Source organism: Malaclemys terrapin, chromosome 3, assembly GCF_027887155.1.
Source record: "Malaclemys terrapin pileata isolate rMalTer1 chromosome 3, rMalTer1.hap1, whole genome shotgun sequence".
Taxonomy (NCBI): Eukaryota; Metazoa; Chordata; order Testudines; family Emydidae; genus Malaclemys; species Malaclemys terrapin.
The window spans coordinates 51,155,235-51,179,699 of NC_071507.1; the positions used below are offsets into that span (position 1 = coordinate 51,155,235).

General features: G+C 47.9%; 1 protein-coding gene and 1 long non-coding RNA gene across 2 annotated transcripts in view; one reads left to right on the forward strand and one right to left on the reverse strand.

Annotated features, from left to right (window-relative positions):
* CAPN2 (calpain 2) overlaps positions 1-3,975 on the reverse strand; it is a 52,864-nt gene extending 48,889 nt beyond the window's left edge. The window contains exons 1-2 of the mRNA XM_054023071.1: positions 3,587-3,975; positions 93-162 (exon numbers count right to left, since the gene is read on the reverse strand). Coding sequence (XP_053879046.1) covers positions 93-162; positions 3,587-3,883 — 367 coding nt within the window. The 5' untranslated portion in view covers positions 3,884-3,975. The remainder of the gene's footprint in view (positions 1-92; positions 163-3,586) is intronic.
* On the forward strand, positions 3,653-5,076 carry LOC128834391 (uncharacterized). The gene is made up of 3 exons (XR_008444422.1): positions 3,653-3,742; positions 4,222-4,342; positions 4,977-5,076. It is a non-coding gene; the product is annotated as an uncharacterized LOC128834391 (long non-coding RNA).
* The last annotated feature ends 19,389 nt before the right edge of the window (positions 5,077-24,465 follow it).

The window sequence follows — 24,465 nt, forward strand, 5'->3', positions numbered from 1 at the left end:
CCAGAGAGAGAATTAAACAGTTATTTAAGAGTCTATCATGAAACACTAACAGGTGCCACAACTGAAAATCAAACAGGTGATTTCTGTCTTACCCAAGGCTCCTTGGCAGATATCTGTGCGGGTGGCACCTCCAACAATAAACTGGGGATTAGAACACAGCTCCTGGAATGAAATACATAAAGTACTTAATAAATAGATAGGCATAGGGATAGGCAGTGTACTTAAGATGCTAGAGATCCCAAGTCTGTTCCTTACCGACAACTTTAGTTTCTGTATGTTTGCAGCCACGGTGTGTTATGATTAAGGCTGCGTGTCTGTCATGGAGGTCACAGAAGTCACGGATTCTGTGACTTCTGCAGCAGCCAGCAGCAGCAGTTTGGATACATGTAAGCAGCAGCAGTTTGGGTGTGTGCAGGGGTTTGGGGTGCATGGTGGTGCTTACCGGCGGGGGAGGCTCCCACCGTCATGTCCCTGAAGCTCCTAGCAGGGCTGGCTCTAGGCACCAGCTTCCCAAACATGTGCTTGGGGCAGCACTCTGGCCCTTTTTTTTTTTTTGGTGTGTGCCTGGGGCGGCAAAAAACCTGGAGATGGTCCTGGCTCCTAGGCGGAGCAGCCAGGAGGGCTCAGCACGCCGCCTGCAGTTGCTGCCCACACAGCTTCCATTGGTTGCAGTTCCAGCCAATGAGAGCTGCAGAGCCAGCACTCTGACAGGAGCAGTGCGCGGAGCTCCCCTGGCTGCCCCTCCCCCTAGGAGCTGCAGGGACATGTTAGTCAGAGCTGTGTAGGGAGGCTGCCAGCTCCATCAACCCTCCCCCCAGCACCAGCGGGGGTTCTGGGCCATGAGCTGCCACCCACCTCCCCCTCAGCACCTGCAACCTGCCCCCCCAGAGCACCTGCGGTCCCTGGCCCAAGTTTTAGTTAGGGGTATTTTTAGTAAAAGTCATGGACAGGTCACAGGCCATGAATTTTCATTTACTGCCCATAATCTGTCCATGACTTTTACTAAGAATACCCAGGACTAAAATGTACCCTTAGTTATGATTGCCCCCTCCATTGCAAAGCATATCAAAACCATTACATAGAGAGGATACCACCGTGTCAAGAATGGAGCAGAGCGGGGCGAGGGGGCCGGTGTACCAACACAGCACAACAATGGGGAAGGGAAATCATGGCCAAGGAAAACCAGGGCAAATATCTGTTTTTACAACAGGCACAATTTGAGGCCTATACATACAAGATTTTAATGCCTAATCTTTGAAGGACCTTGAGACAATTAATTGCGGAGAACTCCAATCTACCTTGGAAGGATTAACAGCTGAGAGGACTCTGCTGGGATCTGAATGGGTGCTTGGCAATTGCGGAGTAAGCGCCAGCTGCTTTACGTTGCCAGGGATGAAGGCTGAGTGGCATGTTGTATAGAACAGCCTCCATGTCTTGGACAACTCATCCCTGTGCTAAGAAATGCAGCTTTCTGTGGTGACAGATCAAAATGGTACCCAAAGCAAACATGCTTGTCTGCAGAGGTAATGTAGGCTCGAAGGCAAAACATAAGCAGCAGAGAAAACTTTGTACAGTGTCAGCCACCCCACAGCGGGTTCCCTGAATAAACAGAGCTTTGGTGACCAGCCCCTTCATAAAATAGCATATTGATTGGGCTCTAGTTGTTTGGCTCTTACCCCTGAAGGATTTTTCCATTTGTTTTTGGAGCTGTTTCAATGTTCCTTGGGGCCACTTTGAGCCAAATTCCTCCCTAAGGAGTTCCTACTACACCAAGGATGAATGTAGCTCTTTGCAAAGGGTGCAGAAATCAGAGTGAAGCTTTGACTAGCTTTATTCAGCTATACCTCTACAAAAGATTGTTTAGTGCCTAAGTGGTAAGGGATGCTAGACAGCTGGCAGGAAAATATAACCTTCCTGTATCAGTCAGAGTAGAGGAAAGGATATCTGGAGAGGAAAGGGGTGTAAATAGGGACAATAAAATGGGAAAGACTATCACGTGATTTGGAAAATGAAGAATGAAGCAAGCAACATTAGTAGGATGAAGAGAAGGAAAAGAAATAGATAGTGATGGGGACAGAATCCATTGTAACAACTCCGAAACTTGACAGGTATATTTCACAAGAGACCTGTGTAGCTGTAGGCTGTGGATCTCAGGGTGGGGATGGTGTGAGAGTTGGGACATGAATTCATGCCTGTTTACACCTGTTTGATATGAACAAACCATGCTGAATTAGTTAGGTAGATTGGGAATGCAAACAAACAAGTCAACTAACAGCTGATAACAGCCCACTGGCACTATTACATGTAAAAAAAAAGCTGTCTTCAACTGAAAAACATAGTGGGAGGGCAACGGAATGTGAATGCGGATTCTTGTGTCTTGCCCTTCATGGAGTTCATGGTTCTGGCTGGCTTAAATACTGGCTCCTGTCTTAAAAGTAAAAATATTTCCTGTATTGAACTCAAGATAAGCAAGATATCTGGCATAACTATGAAATTGATGTGAGAGGAAGATCAGGGCCCAAGTTTGTATCAATATAGCTCCCCTGGAGTTACTCCAGCCTTACACCAGGTGACTCTGGCCCTTGAACTGGACTGAATCTCTTTGACGTTCAAACAGAGTGTCACTTAACCTTCCTGTTCATTTTTGTGCCTCAGCATTTCAAGCCCAGAAATTCCCATAGTTCCCACAAACCTTCCAGCTAGTTTTCTAGACCAAAGAGGTTTGAATAAATCCAAACAGAACTGCTGGAATTTTTTAGCTTTGCCTGTTACACATCGCTGAACCATTAACTTCCTGCATCTGCTCCCTCATGTCTTGGCTGCGTGACAGCACCATGCAGCTCGGAGGTGCCCCCCTTGGTCCACTAGCAGCGTGCTGCTATTCTGGGAACCAGTAATGTCTTTTCTTCTCTATGGGATAGGGAGAAAGTTTTCAATCAACAGACAGGCTTTCACTGCTGTGTGTGCTGAGCTTGGAAAGAGTGCATTCATCCTCCCTGGCTAAACAGCTGTCAGGTAGTCCTGCTTAGCCAGGGTCCTCCAATCCACGTGACTTCCCCCTCTCCCTTTAAGAGTAACAGTTTCTATAACCCAGTCAGGTGTAAATTAATCTCTCTTCCTGCTAAAGATGGGTCCAAGCCAATAAATGGAACTCCTGATCCAAATCCCCAACCACTTTAGGGTAGTCACATCCCAGGGACTGGGTTTGGCTCATTACTAAAGAGAGGGACCTAATGCAAAATTCAGAGCAGATCCCTCCCTAAAATTCAGAGATTGGAGGTTAAGATTGGGGGGTTGGGCCCATCTGCAGTTCTCGTGCTGTCATGATGCACTGAAAAATCCAGCTTAGCTTTTTATAGAAAGTATCCTTTGACTCTTTCGTTTAGAAATATCTTCCTCCCCCCAGGACTTCTCCTGGATATGGGGGCGAGGGGGAAAGCCCACCCTTACCCCTGCAGCCACCCCGCACAGCCAAGTCTGCACAGCTATTCCTGACAATGGCATGGCTTTGCCCTGTGCTTTACATTGCCCCCTTCTCTCTCCCTCCTCCCTGCTGCCCATGGGGCCCATCACGCAGGTCTCTTACCGTTGGTCTCTTCCACGTGATGCCCTGAGTTTTGTATGAGTTTGGTCCCAGTTCCTTGTACCCCAGAGAAGAGGCAATCGCAGGGAAGGATGGATCCTGGAAGAGTTTCCCTGCCTGAAGGCACTCGTTCCTCAGCGTCTCAAAGTCCTGACTGAGGTACTTAAACGCCTTTGCGTTAGAGCCTAAACCCCTGGCTGTTTCCCTCTCCTTAGCTAATTTAGCTGCAATCCCAGACATGTTTGCCTCCTCCCGCTGCTGCTGGGGTTTTGCTGCCGTCTGCTTTCCTGTAGGTAACATAAAAATGCAAACCTCTGCTTAGCAGAGACGTAGGAAACCTGAAGTAAACAGCACCAGCAGTATTGGGAGCCAGAACAGCTGGTGAATCATCATCAGAGGGGGAAAAAAATCTGCAGCAAAAGCTGGGTGTGGCTCGTGCTTAAAGCTGCAGCTTCCCTCTAGTGTGGGCAGTGATGCACGGTGCCTGGATGTTAGCATCTGTCAACTAGTGTTACTGATAGTTCCATTCTTGCCTGTTTGGTAAGGTGGACGGACTCCTCCTAACTGGGATGTGCGTGTCCAGTGCCTGTTATCCCCCTTAAGCAGATGTCCTTTTCTTTGTTTTTGTTTTTTAACAGCCTCTTCCCTTGATCAGAAGTCTGCAAAAACTGGCTCCCAGAATGGGAACAGAATCTGGGACCTTTTTGTTCCAAAGCACAGACCTCTGCCATTTGAACTAAAGGGGTGACCACTTAGCAGGTAGGAATCAGCTCTTAATCACTGTGTGGCTCAGCCATTTGAAGGGGACATTACCCACCTAGCCAGTGTGTTATACACTCCGACTGTCAGGGGGAGCTTCTTCTGAGTATCTGAGGTCCATAGGAGTAAAAATCCCATACCCATCACTTTCTCATGATCTCTGCCCTGGGCTGTCAGATGAAATAAAACTCAAACCTTTGGGCACCAAAGCCCAGGCCTCTACCCTGTAAACTAAAGGGGATAAATGTACAGCCTGTACTGAATGTAAAACTTCTCTTTACTGCATTTCCTCTTTAGTTCCTCCACTCCAAAACTGGCTGTATTTGAAAGTAATGGGTGATGCAATGTTTATATTTTGTAACCTGCTTTGGGAATCTCTGGAATTTAAGGCTCTGGAGGATTATTATCACCTTTCCCTTTGACAAACTATATTTTGAGGGGATCCTTAAATCTTGAAACACTTTCTATTGATGCTGTACAAAACACCCAGGAAGAGGAGCAAACTGAACATTAGCTGTACAAATGGCAGGCACGGGCCTTTCCCCATTGCATTGTTCTGTTGCCTTTCCTGGAGTTCCAAGTAGCAAGAAATATCTACAATTACCTCTGTTACTGTTAATTATTTATATTACAGTGTCACCTCGAGATCCCAACAGATGCCCCGTTGTCCTAGGCACAGTCCTTGCCCCGAAGAGCCTACTGTCTAAACCAGGGCTTCTCACAACAAATTTTTTGGTGGCCTCAGAGTGCAGCCACCAGCTCTTGCTGGTGGCTGCTCTGACAATTTTTCCTAAAATACTCAATTAACTTTAGGAAAAATAAATGAATATGCACATATCCATGTCCAAATCATTGTCATTTATTTATGTAGGGTTTTTTTTTTAGCAGACTCAATAATAAAAATAATGTACAGTTGTCTCTATTCCTGCTGGACCTAAACAGAATAGAAACACAAATAAGGTACTTTGCACATGCTTGTCTTTTTACTTTTTCTTTTGCTTTTTTTGGTTGCTTTTTTTTTTTTTTAGGCTTGCTAGCTACTAAGTCTGCTGTGAAAAGTGATATTAACAAACACACAAATATCACTTTTCACGGCAGACTTATTCAGCCCTGGCAATCCCAGGGACAAATTGAGCCCTGGATAGGGAGGTGGGTATGGAGACAGCGGGAGCCAGGGGCAGTGGGGCACTAGGGGAAGCAGTGGGGGCTAGAAGTGATGAACTCAGGGAACAGAGCCCAAAGCCCTGGGGCTGGAATCTGCCACCTGCCACCCCAGGGATGAAGCCTGACCCACCAGCCTTGGGAAGGTGGGGAACTCACTGGCTACCTGCTCCTCCAGCTTTTGTGTCTCCAGAGAGGGGCCACTGCTTTGCCCCCACCCCAATAACCACCCAGAAGGCTGTGGCATCAAGAAAAGCCCCTGGTGGCTGCATGTGAGAAATGCTGATCTAAATAGAGAAAGGAAGTGTTATTACACCCATTTTATAGATGGAGGCACAGGGCAAGTAAGTAATTTGCCCAGGATCACACAGAAAGTCTGTGGCAGAGTCAGGAATTGAACCCAGCTCGCCTGAATCCCTGTTTAGTGTTTTAACCCCAGTTCATCCTTCCACACACTATTAGTCCCCTATATAGTGTGGTTATAAGTGAAGGGCTTCAGCTACTCTGACTCTCAAGACGGTGGCTGCTAGTGGTGCCACCTGACATGGGACATTAGCTGAAAATCCACCCCCCTGAGTGAGGTAGTTATACCAACCTAACCCCCAGCAACGTAGCTACCACCTCTCAGGGAGAAGCTTTCCCCTCAGCATAGCTAGTGTCTTCACTAAGTGCTACAGTGGTGCAGCTGTGCCACTGTCTGCAGTGCTGTAAGTGTAGACAAGCTCTGAGTCAGAAGCAGGCACAGCCTGTTTTATGGAACAGTATAAAACCAGCACAAAGAAGATGCTCTGCACAGTGGGTTTTGTGGGTACTGTCCTTTTCTGAACAGCTGAATGGACAATGGACTGAACTCATCCCACATCACCCCTGAAAGGGTTAAAATGGCTTACAACATAAGAAAGGCCGTACCGGGTGAGACCAAAGGTCCATCTAGCCCAGTATTCTGTCTACCGACCGTGGCCAATGCCAGCTGCCCCAGAGGCAGTGAACCTAACAGGCAATGATCAAGTGATCTCTCTCCTGCCATCCATCTCCACCCTCTGACAGACAGAGGCTAGGGACACCATTCCTTACCCGTCCTGGCTAATAGCCATTAATGGACTTAACCACCATGAATTTATCCAGTTCTCTTTTAAACTCTGTTATAGTCCTAGACTTCACAACCTCCTCAGGTAAGGAGTTCCACCAGTTGACTGTGCGCTGCATGAAGAAGAACTTCCTTTTATTTGTTTTAAACCTGCTGCCTATTAATTTCATTTGATGACCCTTAGTTTTTGTATTATGGGAATAAGTAAATAACTTTTCCTTATCCACTTTCTCCACATCACTCATGATTTTATATACCTCTTGTGATGGGTTGGATCGCAGAAACCCCCTTGGGAGCTGCCACCTGATGTGCCAAGACTACCCCTGTTCCTGTTTTCCCTGCCAGCTCAGGACTCCAGCATCCTGTCTTGCGGAGCCAGACCCTCCTGTCTTTCTCCAACACAGACCCAGGGTCTGAATCACTTGTCCCAAAGCTGCAAGTTTACCTGAAAACAGCTTACAGAAGTGTGTTTGTCTCTAGCACTCAGATGCCCAACTCCCAATGGGGTCTAAACCCAGATAAATCCATTTTACCCTGCATAAAGCTTATGCAGGGCAAACTCATAAATTGTTTGCCCTCTATAACACTGATAGAGAGATATGCACAGCTGTTTGCTCCCCCAGGTATTAATACATACTCTGAGTAAATTACTAAATAAAAAGTGATTTTATTAAATACAGAAAATAGGATTTAAGTGGTTCCAAGTAGTAACAGACAAAACAAAGCAAGCAAAATAAAATAAAATGCGCAAATCTATGCCTAATCAAACTGAATACAGATAATCTCACCCTCAGAGATGCTTCGATAAGTTTTTTCTCAGACTGGACACCTTCCAGGCCTGGGCACAATTCTTTCCTCTGGTACAGCTCTTGTTGCAGCTCAGGTGATAGCTAGGGGATTCTTCATGATGGCTCCTCCCTCCCCTTGTTCTCTTCCACCCCTTTATATATCTTTTGCATAAGGCAGGAACCCTTTGTCCCTCTGGATTTCCACCCCCCCCTCACTGGAAAAGCACCAGGTTAAAGATGGATTCCAGTTCAGGTGAGATGATCACATGTCACTGCAAGACTTCATTACTCACTTGCCAGCACACACATATACAGGAAGACTCACAGGTAAATACAGCCATCTGCAGACAATGGGAGTCATCAAGATTCCAAACCACCCTTAATGGCCCACACTTTACATAATTACAATAGGCCCTCAGAGTTATGTTTTATATTTCTAGTTTTAGATGCAAGAGTGGTACATTTCTACAAATAGGATGATCACACTCAGTAGATTATGAGCTTTGTAATGATACCTTACAGGAGACCTTTTGCATGAAGCATATCCCAGTTACATTATATTCACTTATATTTTTATAAAACCATATAGACTGCACAACATCACACCTCTATCATATCCCCCCTTAGTCTCCTCTTTTCCAAGCTGAAGAGTCCTAGCCTCTTTAATCTCTCCTCATATGGGACCCGTTCCAAACCTTTACTCATTTTAGTTGCCCTTTTCTGAACCTTTTCTAGTGCCAGTATATCTTTTTTGAGATGAGGAGACCACATCTGTACGCAGTATTCGAGATGAGGGCGTACCATCGATTTATATAAGGGCAATAATATATTCTCAGTCTTATTCTCTATCCCCTTTTTAATGATTCCTAACATCCTGTTTGCTTTTTTGACCGCCTCTGCACACTGCGTGGACATTTTCAGAGAACTATCCACGATGACTCCAAGATCTTTTTCCTGACTTGTTGTAGCTAAATTAGCCCCCATCATATTGTATGTATAGTTGGGGTTATTTTTTCCACTGTGCATTACTTTACATTTATCCACATTAAATTTCATTTGCCATTTTGTTGCCCAATCACTTAGTTTTGTGAGATCTTTTTGAAGTTCTTCACAGTCTGCTTTGGTCTTAACTATCTTGAGCAGTTTAATATCATCTGCAAACTTTGCCACCTCACTGTTTACCCCTTTCTCCAGATCATGTATGAATAAGTTGAATAGGATCAGTCTGAGGACTGACTCTTGGGGAACACCACTAGTTACCCCTCTCCATTCTGAGAATTTACCATTAATTCCTACCCTTTGTTCCCTGTCTTTCAACCAGTTCTCAGTCCATAAAAGGACCTTCCCTTTTATCCCATGGCAGCTTAATTTACATAAGAGCCTTTGGTAAGGGACCTTGTCAAAAGCTTTCTGGAAATGTAAGTACACTATGTCTACTGGATCCCCCTTGTCCACATGTTTGTTGACCCCTTCAAAGAATTCTAATAGATTAGTAAGACACGATTTCCCTTTACAGAAACCATGTTGACTATTGCTCAACAGTTTATGTTTTTCTATGTGTTGGACAATTTTATTCTTAACTATTGTTTCGACTAATTTGCCTGGTACAGACGTTAGACTTACCGGTCTGTAATTGCCGGGATCACCTCTAGAGCCCTTTTTAAATATTGGCATTACATTAGCTAACTTCCAGTCATTGGGTACAGAAGCTGATTTAAAGGACAGGTTACAAACCTTAGTTAACGGTTCCGCAGCTTCACACTTGAGTTCTTTCAGAACTCTTGGGTGAATGCCATCTGGTCCCGGTGACTTGTTAATGTTAAGTTTATCAATTAATTCCAAAACCTCCTCTCGTGACACTTCAATCCGTGACAGTTCCTCAGATTTGTCACCTACAAAAGCCAGCCCAGGTTTGGGAATCTCCCTAACATCCTCAGCCGTGAAGACTGAAGCAAAGAATCCATTTAGTTTCTCCGCAATGACTTTATAGTCTTTAAGCGCTCCTTTTGTATCTTGATCATCAAGGGGGCCCACTGGTTGTTTAGCAGGCTTCCTGCTTCTGATGTACTTAAAAAACATTTTGTTATTACCTTTGGAGTTTTTGGCTAGCCGTTCTTCAAACTCCTCTTTGGCTTTTCTTATTACATTCTTGCACTTAATTTGGCAGCGTTTATGCTCCTTTCTATTTGCCTCACTAGGATTTGACTTCCACTTTTTAAAGGAAGTCTTTTTATCTTTCACTGCTTCTTTTACATGGTTGTTAAGCACGGTGGCTCTTTTTTAGTTCTTTTACTGTGTTTCTTAATTTGGGGTATACATTGAAGTTGGGCCTCTATTATGGTGTCTTTAAAAAGCGCCCATGCAGCTTGCAGGGATTTCACTTTAGTCACTGTACCTTTTAACTTCTGTTTAACTAACCCCCTCATTTTTGCATAGTTCCCCCTTTTGAAATTAAATGCCACAGTGTTGGGCTGTTGAGATGTTCTTCCCACCACAGGGATGTTGAATGCTATTGTATTATGGTCACTATTTCCAAGCGGTCCTGCTATAGTTACCTCTTGGACCAGCTCCTGTGCTCCACGCAGGACTAAATCTAGAGTTGCCTCTCCCCTTGTGAAGCATCTGAAGAAGTGGGCTGTAGCCCACGAAAGCTTATGCTCTAATAAATTTGTTAGTCTCTAAAGTGCCACAAGTACTCCTGTTCTCTCCCCTTGTGGGTTCCCGTACCAGCTGCTCCATGAAGCAGTCATTTAAGAGGCTATTTGACAGGAGGGGCTGCACCTGGGTGAGGTGTAGGCTGGCTATACTGAACCTGACCCAGCTGGCCTCCTATAAAGCCAGAAAGAGGAGAGCACAAGGAAGCTGTTGCAGGGGGAAGAGAGTCAGCAGTTACTCTCAGGGTTGCAAGAAAGGAGTAGGAAGAAACCCAGGGACCACAAATCAGCAGCTAAGGATTATGCAGTCTCACGCTTGTGCCTGTTTTCCCTAGGCTTCTTCCTACTCCTTTCTCTCAACCCGGAATAACTGCTACTGAGTCTCTCCCCCTGCAGCAGCCTCTTTGGGCTCTCCTCTCTCTGGCTTTATAGGAGCCCCGCCTCCTCCTGCCCAGCTGGGTCAGGTTCAGTTAAGGCCGTAGCCAGCTTACACCTCACCCAGTGCAGCCCATCCTGTCAAATAGCCTCTTGTGAGCCATTGTGACCCTTTCAGGGGTGGTTGGGGTGAACACCCCATCACAGCACCCCTTACCAGTTCTTTAGGCCAACTTGCTGATGATATCAATGCAGCCTGTGCAGTCCCAGTGACAGCTGAGGTTGCATATGCCATAAATCCACACAGATTTCTCCTACTGAAGCGTGATAAAAGACACCAAGCCACACCTGTCTCTAAGCAGCTCCACCTTGCTAGGACTGCTTTGTTTACTCCTGCAGCCTGAACCACAAGCATAATCCCGGTTTGGGTGGAGGAATCATAAGGTTCTATTTAGACCAAGAGCTGCTTTGATGTGTTGGCATTCAGGGCTCTAAAATAAAACTGTGACTTTTTTGTTTTGTTTTTTCAAATGCTTGTTTGTCTTTCAGGAATAGGAAAAACAAAATCCTAAATGCTTTATTTAGCCTTTCCCCATTTAGAAATCTCCCAAAGCCAGCTCTCTGAGCTGCCTTCGCCCACTCTCTCACTGCTGAACCTAAACCCTCACTGACACCAGCCTGCACGTTGGGTCCAGTGCTACAGTGCTGGCTCAGGCCAAACTCTTGTTGGGATGAAAGGAAGTTTTGCATAAGAAAGATTACAGCATTGTCCTACACTGTCCGCAGTTACAATACAGACAGCCCATAGATATCCCAACGCTCGAAGTAATACAAGCCTTTTAGCAAGGCCGGCTCTAGGCACCAGCAAAGCAAGCAGTTGCTTGGGGCGGCAGATTTGCTAGGGGCGCAAGAATCCAGCATGGGAGCTGAGAACCAACAGGGGGCCCTGTGAGCTGTAGTTTCTTGGTTAGCTCCCTGCCTATAGAGCCAGCCCTGGAGCAGGGAAAGAACTGCATTTCCCAGTATTCCCTTGGCCCCAAGCAACAGGAAGGGGTGTGGGAAAGGCATATGGAACTGAAATCTGCAGCTTGCTGTGAATGGTAGGAACAGAGCCAGTTCTAGGTTTTTTGCCGCCGCCCCCTGCTGCCCCAGCTCTGGCCCCCACCTGCAGTCCCCTGTCGCCCCAGCCCTGGGCTCTTCCACACACCCCCCGCACCCGCTGCCACCCCAGCTCTGGCCCCCACCTGCACCCTCCTGCTGCCCCAGCCCTGGGCTCTTCCCCCCCCCAATGCCTATCCAACTGCTGCCTGTCCCCTGACTGCCCCCCCGAACCCCTGACCCATCTAACCCCCCCTTCTCCCTGTCCCTTGACTGCCCCCTCCTGGAACCCCCTACCCCTTCTCCAACCCCCCAGCCCCCTTACCGTGCCACTCAGACCAGCGTGTTTGGCTTCGCCCAGCGCCAGACGTGCTGCTGCATACACGCTGCCGTGCTCCCCTGCAGAGCCACAGCCCCCTCCCCCCCACACCCCTGCCTTCCAGATTTGAACACCACAAAATTCAGGAGTGCTCAAGCTCAGTTTGGGCGGCTGTTACTTCATTTCTCCCAAATCAAATATACTGATCCACTGTAACTTGCTGTAGAAAAAGTAGAATAAATTGAGCAAGAAATGCTTCCCAGTGGTTATTAGGACTGGAATTGATATTTTCAACAGCCACTGCCATTTTTTTTTTTTTTAAGTTGTAGTTTTATTTGTTTAAAAGGAAGACCGTGGTAGTGCATTCCCCATAGAAACAAAGAATGGAACAAAAGAATAATAAAGGCATCTCAACTTTTCCTCATTTATGTAGGACAGTCTTATAATATGCATCCAGATATCCTCCAATCACACAAGCTGAAAATTGTTCCACTTTACTGCAGTTCTGTAACCATATGGGAACCAATCCTGTCTGTGTTCTGTGCACATCCAAAATTCCTGCTGAATGACCCGCACTGGGAGTGAGTTACCAGTGACCCAGGGCTGGGGCAGCAGGAGGGTGCAGTTGGGGGGGGGGGAGTGGGGGAGAGCCCAGGACTGGGGTGGGGGGCAGCCAAAAATTTTTTTGCTTGGGGCAGCAAAAAACCTAGAGCCGGTCCTGCCTTTTAGGATGAGTTGGATTCTTTATGTGAATGATTCAAGCATTTGGAGAGTGGCAGAGTTAATGAACTTTAACTGCTTTGAAATCCCATATTAGTCCCTGCTCTCAAGTCAGCATTAATCCAGTTTGTCGTTTGTGTCAGTCATTTGTATGCTTGCAAAGTCCATCCACTGCTTTGCAAAGGGAGTTAACAATAACCAGCCCTGCAGCTGGTGAGGTGGAGCCCAAAGCTTTGTGCCCATGGCTGCTGGTGATGGGAGCTGAGCTGACACATAGAAGGGAAGGGAGGGGTGACTGAATTCCAGAGTTGTTTTCCTTACTCATGAGGTTGCATGGCTTCACTTTTTCCATGTGATTGCACCACTGCTGGCCATTTGAATTGCCAACTTTCCCCAAACAGAGAGGGAACTTGCTGCTTGCTGAAGGAAACTGTTGTTAGTCTGTAATGATTACAGTGTAATCAAGGCATGAGAAGCCAGTACTAAAGTGGATTTTTATTCGTAGAGTGAGAGAGAAAGCGATGGAGTGAGATTACAGGGAGTCTCAACTCCTAGCTGCCCACAGGGCTGGTGCTAGACATTTAGCTGTGTAGGTACCCCGCTCTGAAAGGTGTCCTGTGACGATGGTTGTGGCCTGGCTGCTGTTGGTGGAGCAGGATAGCTGTGCTAGTCCTTCCCAGGCTGGAGCCATCCCGGTACTATTTAGGGTAGCCAATTTTCTAATCTGTGAAAACGACATTGAGACCCAGAACCTCCCCCACTCCCTGCCCTACCTTGCTTCTTTCCACTGAGGCCCCACCCCGGCTCTGCTTCTTCCCTCAAGACCCCGCCCTCCTTTGCCTCTTCCCTGAGGCCCCAGTCCCTGTTCCTCTTCTCCCTCCCCCCCCCCTTGCTCTCTCCACCTCCTCCCTCCACCAGCTGAGCAGGGCTCTAGAGGTGGAGGGATGACTAGGGCAGGATGGGGGGGGCTGCAGTCTGGGGGTGGAAGGGTGACTGGGGCAGGACCGGGGGAGAGCTGTGCTCCAGGGGTGGAGGTGTGACTGGGGTGGGGGTGTGGGAGAGTCCCCCTCCGGGGGTGGAGGGGTGACTAGGGCAGGATGGGGGGGGGGGGGAGAGCCACACTTTGGGGGGGAGGAGTGAGTGGGGCAGGATGGGGGGCAGCACCCTAAAGGCGGGGCAGGGGCAAGGGGGCCCGGACAATGAGCCCGCTCACCGGCCCTGCTCCTCAAATGCCGCACGTTTCAGTATCCCTCCCCCCAGCAGCCAGCTGCTGGTACCTCTTTCTGGCCCAAGGAAGTTCCTGAATGCTCCACCAGCTCCTCCAGCAGCTGCTCTTTCCGTCCTCCCAGCGGCGGAACAGAAGCCGATTTTGGACAGTCAGGTAACCAAACTTTTGGTGACCGGTCAGTAGTACTGCCCAGACACTGTCAGGTCCCCTTTTTGACCAGACTTTCCAGTTGAAAACCAGACACCTGGCAACTCTAGCACTGTTCCTGGGGATGAGGATGGGCTGCTAGGCCAGAGCTGCACTACTCGTGCCGACTCCCCACTGCTATTTCTGGAGTGTGTGTGAGGTGGGGGAGACTGCGCCATTAAAGGGGCAGGCCCCTTCCCCACAAAAGTTGTGCTGGGGGAGGGGCAGTTGTACCAGAGCCACACCACTGCTGCTGTTAGGCTCAGTCTGCTGGTGTGTGTCTGTTGAGGAAGGGCAGCGTTCTCTTACGTGCTGCATCTGTAATGCACCATACTAACTGCCTCATCTTCCAGTAGAGGGTCCGTTGTATCTCCTAGAGTCTGGTTCCCAACTCTGTTGCTGCTGAGTCCAGTGAAAGTTCAGAGAGAGAATAGCTTACAATTTCTGTTGTATTGTGATGATCACAAAGCCCCCATATAATTTCTCCTGTGAAAGTGAATTTCTCCTTCCAGAGGGACTTTGTGTAGAGTAAGCTCTTCAGAATCTCTGTCTGGAGGGGAATGGTTTCTAGGAGGTAGGTCTCGGTCTCTCACCTGCACCCTGCCTTTGCCTTTGAAACTCGGCCTGTGAGAAGCCCTTTCCTCTTGATGTATTTAAATCCAAAGCCTATGGGTGGTTCTTCAAGTGTGTTCGGCTCAACTGATGTGTCACACAGGGACAAGTAAAAGTCTTGCTTACCGGAAGAGGAAGTGAGCACTTCCACTTCCCATGCAGAAGGAACAACAACCTTTAGGCAAAAGGGGTCACAGCTGATAATTGCCATTAACCCTAAGGACAAAAGATATACAATTAAACCAAAGGAAAAGTAAATAACAGTTCATTACAGGGGAATAAAAGTATACTGGCCAGACTGGAATAGGAGATCTTGCCCAACACAATGGAGGGGCATACTCGTGTTGTAACAAACCCTTGGATGGACTGCCCAGTTGTCACTACACTGCACACCACAGCCACTGGGATAGGCAGCAGCAGCAGCAGCAGGAAGATAACTCACATCCACCCGTTCCAAAGTTACAGGCTTTTACCACTTCCGCTCTAGAGAATTTTCTGTAGCTGGTAGCATTATAGGGCCTTTGGCCTTGTCTACACTTGCAATGGCGTGTAGGGTATGTATAGCTACATGCCGCAGTGAAAAGCAGGCTCCATCCACACTGCGGCGTGCAGATACATGTGGCAGTGAAAGGCACTGGTAGGGAGGGAGGCAATGGGGAAAGGCTCCAGCAGCGGGACATTACAGTGCTAAAAATAACAGTGTAGGTTAGGGATCTCAAATCACCAGGAGGGCCACATGAGGACTAGTACATTGGCCTGAGGGCCGCATCACTGACACCTTTTCATATAAATGTACAAAAACCCCTCCCCCCCCCCCCTGCCCAGCTCCCACTCCACCCCTTCCATGAGGCCCCGCCTCTTCCCACCCCTTCCCCGCCCCCATTCCAACCCCTTCCCCAAAGTCCCCACCCCAACTCCGCCCCCTCACTGCCCCTATTCCAACCCTTCCCCAAATCCCTGCCCCGCCTCTTCTCCACCTCCTCCCCTGAGTGCACGGCTCCCTGCTCTTCCCCACTCCCTCCTGGAAAGCACTAAGTGCTGTTTGGCGGCGGGAAGCGCCTGGAGGTAGGCAGAGGAGCGGGGATGCGGTGTGGTGGGGAGGGGAACTTGGCGGCCGCAGGAAATAATTCCGGGGGGGCGCGGGGAGCTTGGCAGGCAAATAACTCTGCAGGCCGTGTCCGCGTGTTTGAGACCCCTGATATAGATGGAGAGGCGCTGCTTGGGCATGTAGAGAATCATGTAGAGTACACAACCTAAGGTTGTTGTGTATCTGTACTCTACTCACCTACGCAGTACCTCACTATATCTACACTGCTATTTATGATTGTGCTAGCTGGGTGTGTGGTGTCAATTTTCTATATGTGGCTGAAAGCATAGATATACCTAAGGCTCCATGTGTGTCACGGAGGTTGTGGAAGTCACGGATTCTGTGACTTTCTGTGACCTCCATGACTTCTGCAAGGCCAGTCTGACTGACTCCAGGGCCACCCAAGCAACTGACCCTGGGGCCAGCTGCTCAGGCAGCTCTGCGGACAGCCGCACTGGCTGCTGCTGGAGCGGCTCTGAAGCCAGCCGCTCCGGGGGCCCAGCAGCCAGCCTCACCAGCCGCTACTGGACTGGCCCTGGCTCCTGGGCCAGCCGCACCAGCTGCTGCTCTGGTGTCCCTGGGCAGCTGGCCCCCAGGACCACCAGAGCAGCTGCCTTCCCCCCTCGAGGTTCCCCTGCTAAGATTCAATCAGGGGTACTTATGGTATAAGTCACGGACAGGTCACCGGCCGTGATTTTTTTGTTTCTTGCCCGTGACCTGTCCATGACTTTTACTAAAAATGCCCATGATTAAGTCGTAGCCTTAGTTATGACAAACAGTTGAGCAATTCTGATTCCATCCAGCAGAGAGCAGCAATATACATACACAGTAGCCAGTTCACTACTCTATATAACAGTGGTTTTCAAACTTTTTTTCTGGGGACCTAGTTGAAGAAAATTGTTGATGCCCATGACCCAACGGAGCTGGCGATGAGGGGTTTGGGGTGTGGGAGGGGCTCAAGGCTGGGACAGAGGTTTGGGGTGCGGGGGTGAGGGCTGCAGGGTAGGGCCAGGAATGAGGAGTTCAGGGTGTGGGAGGGGGCTCTGGGCTGGGGCAGAGGGTTGGGGTGCGGGAGGGGGTCAGGGCTCTGGGCTGGGGGTGCAGGATCTGGGCTGGGGCTGAGCGGTTTGGGGTGCATGGGGGGATAGCTCAGTGGTTTGAGCATTGGCCTGCTAAATCCAGGGTTGTGAGTTCAATCCTTGAGGGGGCCATTTAGGAAACTGGGGTAAAAATCTGTCTGGGGATTGGTCCTGCTTTGAGCAGGGGGTTGGACTAGATGACCTCCTGAGGTCCCTTCCAACCCTGATATTCTATGATCCTATGGGGACTCAGGGGTTTGGGGTGGGGGAGGGGGGCTGGGCTGTGGGGGCAGGCTTGGGGCTGGGGATCAGGGCCAGCTCCAGGCACCAGGCAACCAAGCATGTGCTTGGGGCGGCTCCTGGTAAGGGGCGGCCAATCTTGGGGTGGCGGGGGGGCAGCGCGGCGCTCGGTGGGGGGGTTCCAGCGGCGCAGCGCTCCGCGGGGAGGGGTTTGTCAGCGCGGCGCTCGGCGGGGGGTGTTTGGTGGCGCGGTGCTCCGCGGGGGGCGGAGGTGTTCTGCGGCGCGGTGCTCAGTGGGGGTTTTGGCGGCGCAGCACTCCACGGGGCGCGGGGGTGTTCGGCAGCTCGGCGGGGGGTGTTCGGCAGTGCGGTGGGGGGGCAGGGGCTGTTTGGCGGCGGGGGTTTCGGCGGCACGGCGCTCCACAGGGGGGCAGAAGTGTTCGGCAGCATGGCGCTCGACGGGGGGCGAGCGGTGTTTGGCAGCGCGGCGGGGGCGGGGGCTGTTCGGTGGCACGGCACTGGGCGAGGGGTGTTCAGCGGTGCTCCGCTCGGTGGGGGATGTTCGGCGCGCTCTGTGTGGGGGGATTCAGCATGCGGCGGGGGGCGTTTCGGCGGCGCAGCACTCGTGGGGGGGGTGTTATGGCGGGGCGGCGCTTTTTTTTTGCTGCTTGGGGCTGAGGGATGAGGGGTTTGAAGTGCAGGAAGGGGTTCTGGGTTTGGGGGGGCTCAGGGCTGGGGCCGGGGATTTGTGTGCAGGAGGGGGTCAGGGCTCTGGGCTGGGGATGCAGGCTCTGGGCTGGGGATGAGGGGTTTGGGGTGCAGGAAGGGGTTCCAGGTTTGAGGCACAGACTTACCTCCGGCGGTTCCCAGTCAACGGCGCAGCCGGGGTGCAGAGGCAGGCTTCCCACGTGTTCTGGCACCGCAGACTGCGCTGCGCCCCGGAAGCGGCCAGCAGCAGGTCTGGCTCCTAGGCAGAGGCGCGCAAGCGACTTCGCGTGACTCTCACCTGCAGGCACCGCCCTCCCTCTCCCCGGCCAATGGGAATGTGGAGCCGGTGCTCAGACCCCTCTGCCTAGAAGCCAGACCTGCTGCTGGCTGCTTCCGGGGCGCAGCGCGATGTCGAAACAGGTAGGCACTAGCCTGGCTTAGCTGGGCAGCACCGCCGACGGGACTTTTAACGTCCCAGTCGGTGGTGCTGACCAGAGCGACCCAGTGCCTGACCAGTACTGGGTCGCAACCCGAAGTTTGAAAAATGCTGCTATATAGTGTCTCCTTCTGAAAGTGAAATAATAAGTAATTCAAAGCTAGAATAAATACAAAAATGAGGGTCCAAATCTGAGCTCAGTTAACTTATACCCTTTGCAATTTCCTGCTGTCCCCGCTCACCCTTTTTCTCCTCTTTGGCCTTTTCTAGTATGGCTACAGCCATAAATTACTCACATGGCTGGAGTTGCTCTTGGTGGCTGAACAAGATCTACCACTGCGATTGTTTTTATTAATCTATCCATTCTCCTTTGTGCTTCTAACCTGCATGCTGCTAATTCCCTGCCAAACACATGCTATGACTGTACCTGTACTAGCGAGAGAAGGTGGGTGAGGTAATATCTTCTATTGGACCAACTTCTGTTGGTGACAAAGACAAGCTTTTGAGCTACACAGAGCTCTTCTTCAGGTCTGGGAAACTTACTCAGTGTCACAGCTAAATACAAGATGAAACAGATTGTTTAGCATAAGTAGTTGACACATATTTAGGCAGTTTCTTCATTTGAGCTGCATGCTAATATGCCAGTCGCTGCCAATATAATATTGTTTTGTCCTGAGGGGAAATTAAAACCATTTGTTACATATTTTTCTGTCTGAGTCAGGGATTATTGGAAGCCAATCACAGTTCACTTTCCAGTGAAGAGTATTAATATTTTGTGCACTGAACGCACTTTAACATTCTGTGTTGCATCCATGTTCTGTGTTCAGTGATCATCTGGCTTATATTTGAAGAGATGGACTTTCTTTAAAACTTAGCATTCCAAGACATGTATCTACTAAGAACCTATTCAGAACTATCTGATCAGATAAAAAATATTTTCAAGCAGTAATGATGCAAAGGATCATAAAATACCTCATTTATACTACTAATGAAATATTGCAGGGTGGTTTTCTTGAAAAATATGAGAAAAAGTTTATTTTTAATATTGTGGCCCTAGGGCATCACTCTGTGCATCTGGTGATGCTTTGTATCTTCTAGAATTCAAATGTCTCTACTATACTAAGAAGTGTACTCCATATACATTTATCCTTCACTTAAGACAATGTAAGCCATAACTACTACCAAATGGGAAAATGTGGCATACATTATGCATTCATTAAACACTTTATATCAGAGGAAGCCTTCAGAACCTTTGTTATAAGTCAGATACCAGAATGTGGCTAGCTTGCCTTTGACTCAAAGTACGTGTGTGTATTCAGTCAAATATGAGGACAGCATCAGAGCCAAAATCTTAAAGAGGCTCACTGCTGGGTTCTCCAGTGGGGTTTGCTGTTGTTTTGTGGCAAGCACAGTTAAATGCTGTAGAAAAATTGACCCGATGAAGGAACAAATCTTTGCATCTGAACATATTCTATCAAACAGCAAATTCAGATTCCTTGAAGTGACATGCCACTGCAGCAGAAGCAACTGTAGGTCTTTATGACCTATGTGGCCACACAAGAGACCTTCTCTCTCAGGGTCCTGAGCTTGTACCCAGCTGGTCAGCCTCCTGATTTCTTTTCTGTGATCTCAGCTGACTCTGTCAGGCCACTTACTGCATTTCTTAACTCTCCTTCCCGACTTAGCTTCAAAAGGTTCAGCTTTCTCTCCTGGTTTCCCAGGAGGTGACTAGAAGCCACAGAGCCTCACAATTAGGAGAGTCACTATATTTTAAACAGGATGCTGAGGTGTGGGAGAAACGAGACAGACATGATGGGGGTACTGGAAGAGGATCTGCTAATGTTAATTTGCATAAGGTCTCACAAAACATAGGGCCAGCCATATGCTGCCGTGTTCTTAAATGACAATATTCAATTCCATGTTGACAGCTGCATAAGTACACACTCGGTCCAGTGAGACATCACAGGTACATGGCACAGTATTAAAGGCAGGTTTAGGTCCACAAACTTGTTCACTAGGCAGCACTGAACTATTTGAACAACTAGCTTGTGAAAGACTAGGCCTATTTAAATAATCCATCACTGGTGCAAGAGTTCATCTGCTAAGCCTAGAATTTAACTACGCTGTAACGTGGCTCATCTGCAACGTAGGATGTAATTGTTATGACTGCTTTTAAAAATATTTGTGTGGCTCCGCTTAGTGGTAAAGCTGTGTATAGCTGCCACAAATCAGCACTGTGTGATTTTCAGCAAAAAGGCAACGACGAAATGGAACTGAGTTTTATGTAGACCTTTCTGATTCCATTCGGCAGCTGTGGCACATAGAATTCTACATACAGCCTGTTCAACCATCTTCTACCGCCCCCTAAAGCCCTTTAGACAGCAGTATTGGGGCACATGGCAGCCATTTTGTACTCAGTTTACAAACACCTTTCGAAGTTAGGATCAGTTTTACTGGGGGGGAGAAAGTGTTTTGATCACTACAAGGCAGTCAGCCCCTCAGTCTCTCAAACACATATGCGCGGATGTAGATATTGGCCAAAACTGCAAGACTAGCAACAAAATTGCAAGAGTTGGCAGCATTAGGTATGTCATCTTTAAAAGTGCAGCCCTTCTTCGCACTTCACTACTGCATTGTAATGCCATTGTACTGTCAGGATTGGGTATGAGCCAAGATGTGGTGTGGAACTTCAGCCTGTCACATAATTGCAACCAGGAGATGAGTGCTACTGTTCCAAGTGAGCCATCTTCCTCCCCGGCCAGGTCTAAGAAATGGACACAATTTTTTTTTGGATTTCCATGGAATAAAACCGCACTGGTTCAATGGCATCTTCAGGTACACTCCCTCATACCTCGGTATGGAAAATATATTGGATCATCATAGATTGCAATGGAAAAAAAACTTTCAGAGCCATACCCGGGACTATTTAGGAATTTCATGGTTCTTCCTGTGCTGCTTAGTATGGGCCACTCAGAACTCTGCAGTAATAGTGAGATAGATCTCATGTTTTCCTGGTCCCTACTGGTCAAAATAAAATAATTTCTTTTCACTATAGGGCCAACACCACTGCTAAGCTGGTCTGATTTCCTCCAGTAGAGAGCAGTGTTACACACTGGTAATTTTGCTGCAATTAAATCTCCCATGTAAAGGATGTATCTAGAACTGGTTGAAAAATGGCAATTAATTTAAAAAAATTAAAAAGAAAATTAAACAATTTTAATTTCATTCTAAATGGCTCATAGAGTTTTTAAAATGTTGGCTGAAACCATTATTTTTGTTTCCTGGTATAGTTTATTCCCTCCTTTCTCTCCCTTCCCCCCCCCCCCCCGAAAAAGAGGAGGGACAAAAAAGAAAAAAATCCCTGCAAAACTGATTCAAAGCAATTTTTTTTACTTTGATGAGAAACTGGACAATTTTGAATGATATAAAATGATTACGCAAAAATCATTGCATTTCCCCCCATATCTTAAAAGCCATTTTTAGTTAAAATGTTTTGACCAGCTCTAGATATATCCATTATTAAATTGATATACTACACTTGACCAGAGCTCAGAGAGCTGAGAAGCGATATTGCTCTCAATCTATATGTCATTTTTCCATGTGATGATATCTGGAGACCAGCGATTAAGTATTTTGTAAGACTAGTTTTCCCACAAGGCTGGGGATGGGGGCGGGGGGACTTTTGAATGCACAGAATGTATTTAGGGCCTGAGTCCAATTGAAAGTCAATGTGTTTTGAGCTCCTAAATGTCTTTGGGGCTTCTGAAAATTTCCCCCTCAGGGTTTAATGATGAGTCTTGCAATCCATCTTCAGTTTCTTTTGACTTTGTAGCACTCTTATCTAGTAGGTATTTGTGGGGGAGAGTCACCGGGGTCACCCCAGGGATTAATCTGGTCACATGTGAAAACCAGCAAAACACATCCCCAAAGAGTAAAGAATTAGCTCACTAGCAACCACTGAATGTACAGGGCTGGCATGAGGCCATGAGCCCTCAGAGCCCCACAAGATTGTGAAAACAGCTCCCGTGTAATCACTGCCTCCAGAGAGTGCCTAGGGACTGCCCCTTATCATTTTAGGGTTGCCAGGTGTCTGGGGTTCTGACAATGGGACCGAACACCTATTAATTTCCATTTAAACGGAGGACACAATGGTTGAGCTGCCAGTCTCTTCTTCTCCAGGGTAGAGTCAGCAACTCCCACTGGAATCCATTCCTATGACAGCTCTATGCATGCTGATGGTCACTGAAAACCCCCTCCCCTCTGAGATGTAACTGACTTGATTTGTTCATTGCTGAATGGGAATAAGTAATCATCTCTTTTTAATCCTCTTTGTTGCCACTAGGTGGTGCTTGTGTATCATTTTCCATATGTTACTCTGGCAGTAGACAGTGCGGACACTGATCAATCCAGCAAAGGGAGAAGTGCAAAATTTGGGATTTATTACTAGAATCAGAAGCCTGAGGAAACAAAACAGGTAGGTCGCCCATGTCAGTTAGGTCCCTGTCAATGAAGGATTATTCCGTATGGTAGATAGGTGTGAGGCTTTTACCACTTCCCTGGGAAACTATATTCCTATCTTATAGATCTCCCCTGTGGGAAGTTTTCCTGAAATACAGCTCAGTTAACTATTGCTTAATTTCATCCTGTGACTCCGGGTACAACCATAACCAGTTCCTCTTCCCCACATAGCCACATCAGCTGACCCATCTTTACTGAATCGGAAGGTGCCCAATGGCAGAAGTGCTCAGACCTTGGGCACAGTAGTTAGAGACGTGTCCTGGATTGGGAAGCCCCTGATTCCCACCGACCCAATCCCCCTTAGATCGCCAGGGTCTGCAGGGGGATCTGCAATGGGAGTTAAAGGGGAAACAGGCAATGGAACTTAGCCTTTGGCCTCACCCTGACTTGAAGGCTAAGAGGGCAGGCAACAGAGGAATCCTGATCCTGCAATCCTCAGAGGATGGCAAATGGCCCCGGCAAATGTGTTTCCATTTGTTAAGACAAGCACATTTTACCAGCCCCTGACCAGTTTCCCTGCTAATCAGTTATTGTGGAAAGTGCAGGAGGTTTGTGTCTGGGACAAAGTAATTGATCATTCCAAGCAATAAAGGGACACCAAAGGGATACCAACGAGAAAATGTATGGTTAATAACTCACCCTGCTTAGGTCACACTACAGTTCCCTTTCTTGCTGCAGGGCCATAAGCCAAGGTGTAACATCAGTCTCAGCTTTACATTTCCCATCTTCTACCCAATAAACCTAGACCGGCAATGAGAATTCAGTGTGGTGGTTTGTATTTCACATACAGTTAATGTGTCACAATGAGGAATTTTTTCAGCGAGCGTAAGATCATGAACTTCATCATTTGCTGCAAAGGTGAGGAAATCTAACGGTTCATGCCCAAAGCATCTCTTAGCATGCTCATGGTATGGTCAGAATTGCATAAAGCACTGCACTGGGTATAGGAAATCTTGTCTCTATGGTCAGGTTGCTCTTTCTCCTATTAAAAGTTTCAATGATTTATACTGTAGATGATTTTTTGAATTATAATTATAAATCTACATGTATAGTCTGGTATTACTCTAGGATATTTACCATAATGAACTGACTAGAGGGCATGTGCATCACTTCCCTCCACTGAACAGAATGAAAACTGCTCAACTGTATCATAAACCCCCTACTGATAATTGATTGTAGAGATTCTCCTTTTGTTGAAGCAGTATGGGAGGGGTGCTTTTGACTGTAGGATGATCTACGTTCTATCCCTGCTGCCTCCATGAAGTTCTAAGGGGTCATGGTGTGCAGTATGGGCACACAACCAGGAAATCCCAGGGGTTTGTTACAATACTTTTTAAAAACAAAATTGGAAAATGTACCTGCCCTGCTGCTCCTGGGTTCAGGATTCTGTGTTTCCCTTTAAGAGCAGATAACATCACAACAAGCACTTCGATCAGAGGAGGGAGCAGAGGAAAATGCTCTGCTTTCTGAGCTTGCAACATGCAGCTGATCATCTTTAAGGTCCTGTCTACCTGGTAAAAACAACGATATTGGTGGACCTACTGCAACATGGTAATGCACTGAGATGGGGAAAATACAGTTCAGTCATGCAGTGCAGGTGGGAACAAACTATCTTTTAATCATGCTGTGGCTTTACAACTGAGTCCCCAACCTTGGTAGGAGTTACAGTGTACACAGGGCGTAATAGAAGTGACATACGTTAATATATGTGGAGCTGCCTGCTCGCCAAAGAACATATAGGAAGTGACAGTCTCTCAACCTAAATGATGATTCACACATCCCAGAGAACACTGCATTTGAATGAACAGTGCAGTTGAGATTTGTAGC